Source organism: Gekko japonicus, unplaced genomic scaffold (genome assembly GCF_001447785.1).
Source record: "Gekko japonicus isolate JY-2015 unplaced genomic scaffold, Gekko_japonicus_V1.1 scaffold2177, whole genome shotgun sequence".
NCBI classification, from domain to species: domain Eukaryota; kingdom Metazoa; phylum Chordata; class Lepidosauria; order Squamata; family Gekkonidae; genus Gekko; species Gekko japonicus.
The window spans coordinates 66681-67385 of record NW_015168721.1 but is presented as its reverse complement, the minus strand read 5'-3'; the positions used below and the strand labels follow the sequence as shown (position 1 = coordinate 67385).

Genomic DNA, 705 nt, shown 5'->3' with positions numbered 1-705 from the left:
TTACGTGGGTCGTATCGCCAACAGCCCTTTCTAAACGTCATTTTGCTTTCGTGTCACAGGAAAATATCAAGTCTCTTCTATGGAATCGCCCTCTTCATCTTCTGAAAACACTTCCAAAGCGTATTCTCTGCTGACCTGATGATACGGGCACCTGCCTTTCTTGAAAGGTCCTCAGGGCATCGCTTCGTTCCAGAGAAAGCAATCGGGAAGAATCTGTGAATAATGGGAATTTTGCTTCTGCCTCGGCTGCAAAGTGTTGTGACGTATTAATGTGGCACGTCATTTCTCCGGTGCACCGCGTGACACGTGGACAGTGAATATGAAGACCGCCTTTGTGTGAGAACCAAGCCAGCCATGTGGGCTCCAGGGTGGTCAGATGCGGGATGCCTTCGTGTCTGAGAGCACTGTCGTATCCCCTAGTCACAGAGGCCATTTTGGCCTCGATCCAGTTGTAGCCACGGCCAACTAGTTGTACATAACAATGGCCCTTTCGGCACTCTCCTTTAAATCCATGTTCACCGCGGTGCCCTCCAAGCAATTCTGCACCAAAATCAAGTTCAACCTTCTTTTTAATCCAGGTTTTCCCCCCATTCTGCACTAAAATTGAATTCAACCTTCTTTTTATTCTGGGGTGTGTGTGTGTTTCCCCCCATTCTGCACTAAAATTGAATTCAACCTTCTTTTTATTCAGGGGTTGTTTCGTGT

The 705-nt window shown here is 47.4% G+C and overlaps 1 protein-coding gene across 1 annotated transcript in view; it reads left to right on the top strand.

Annotated features, from left to right (window-relative positions):
* The window catches only part of ADGRF5 (adhesion G protein-coupled receptor F5), a gene marked incomplete at its 5' end in the record, with an annotated part of 61192 nt that extends 61043 nt beyond the window's left edge, over positions 1–149 (top strand). Inside the window, 1 exon segment of the mRNA XM_015415581.1 lies at positions 60–149. Within this exon segment, the coding sequence (XP_015271067.1) occupies positions 60–139 (80 nt within the window).
* Between the last annotated feature and the right edge of the window lie 556 nt (positions 150–705).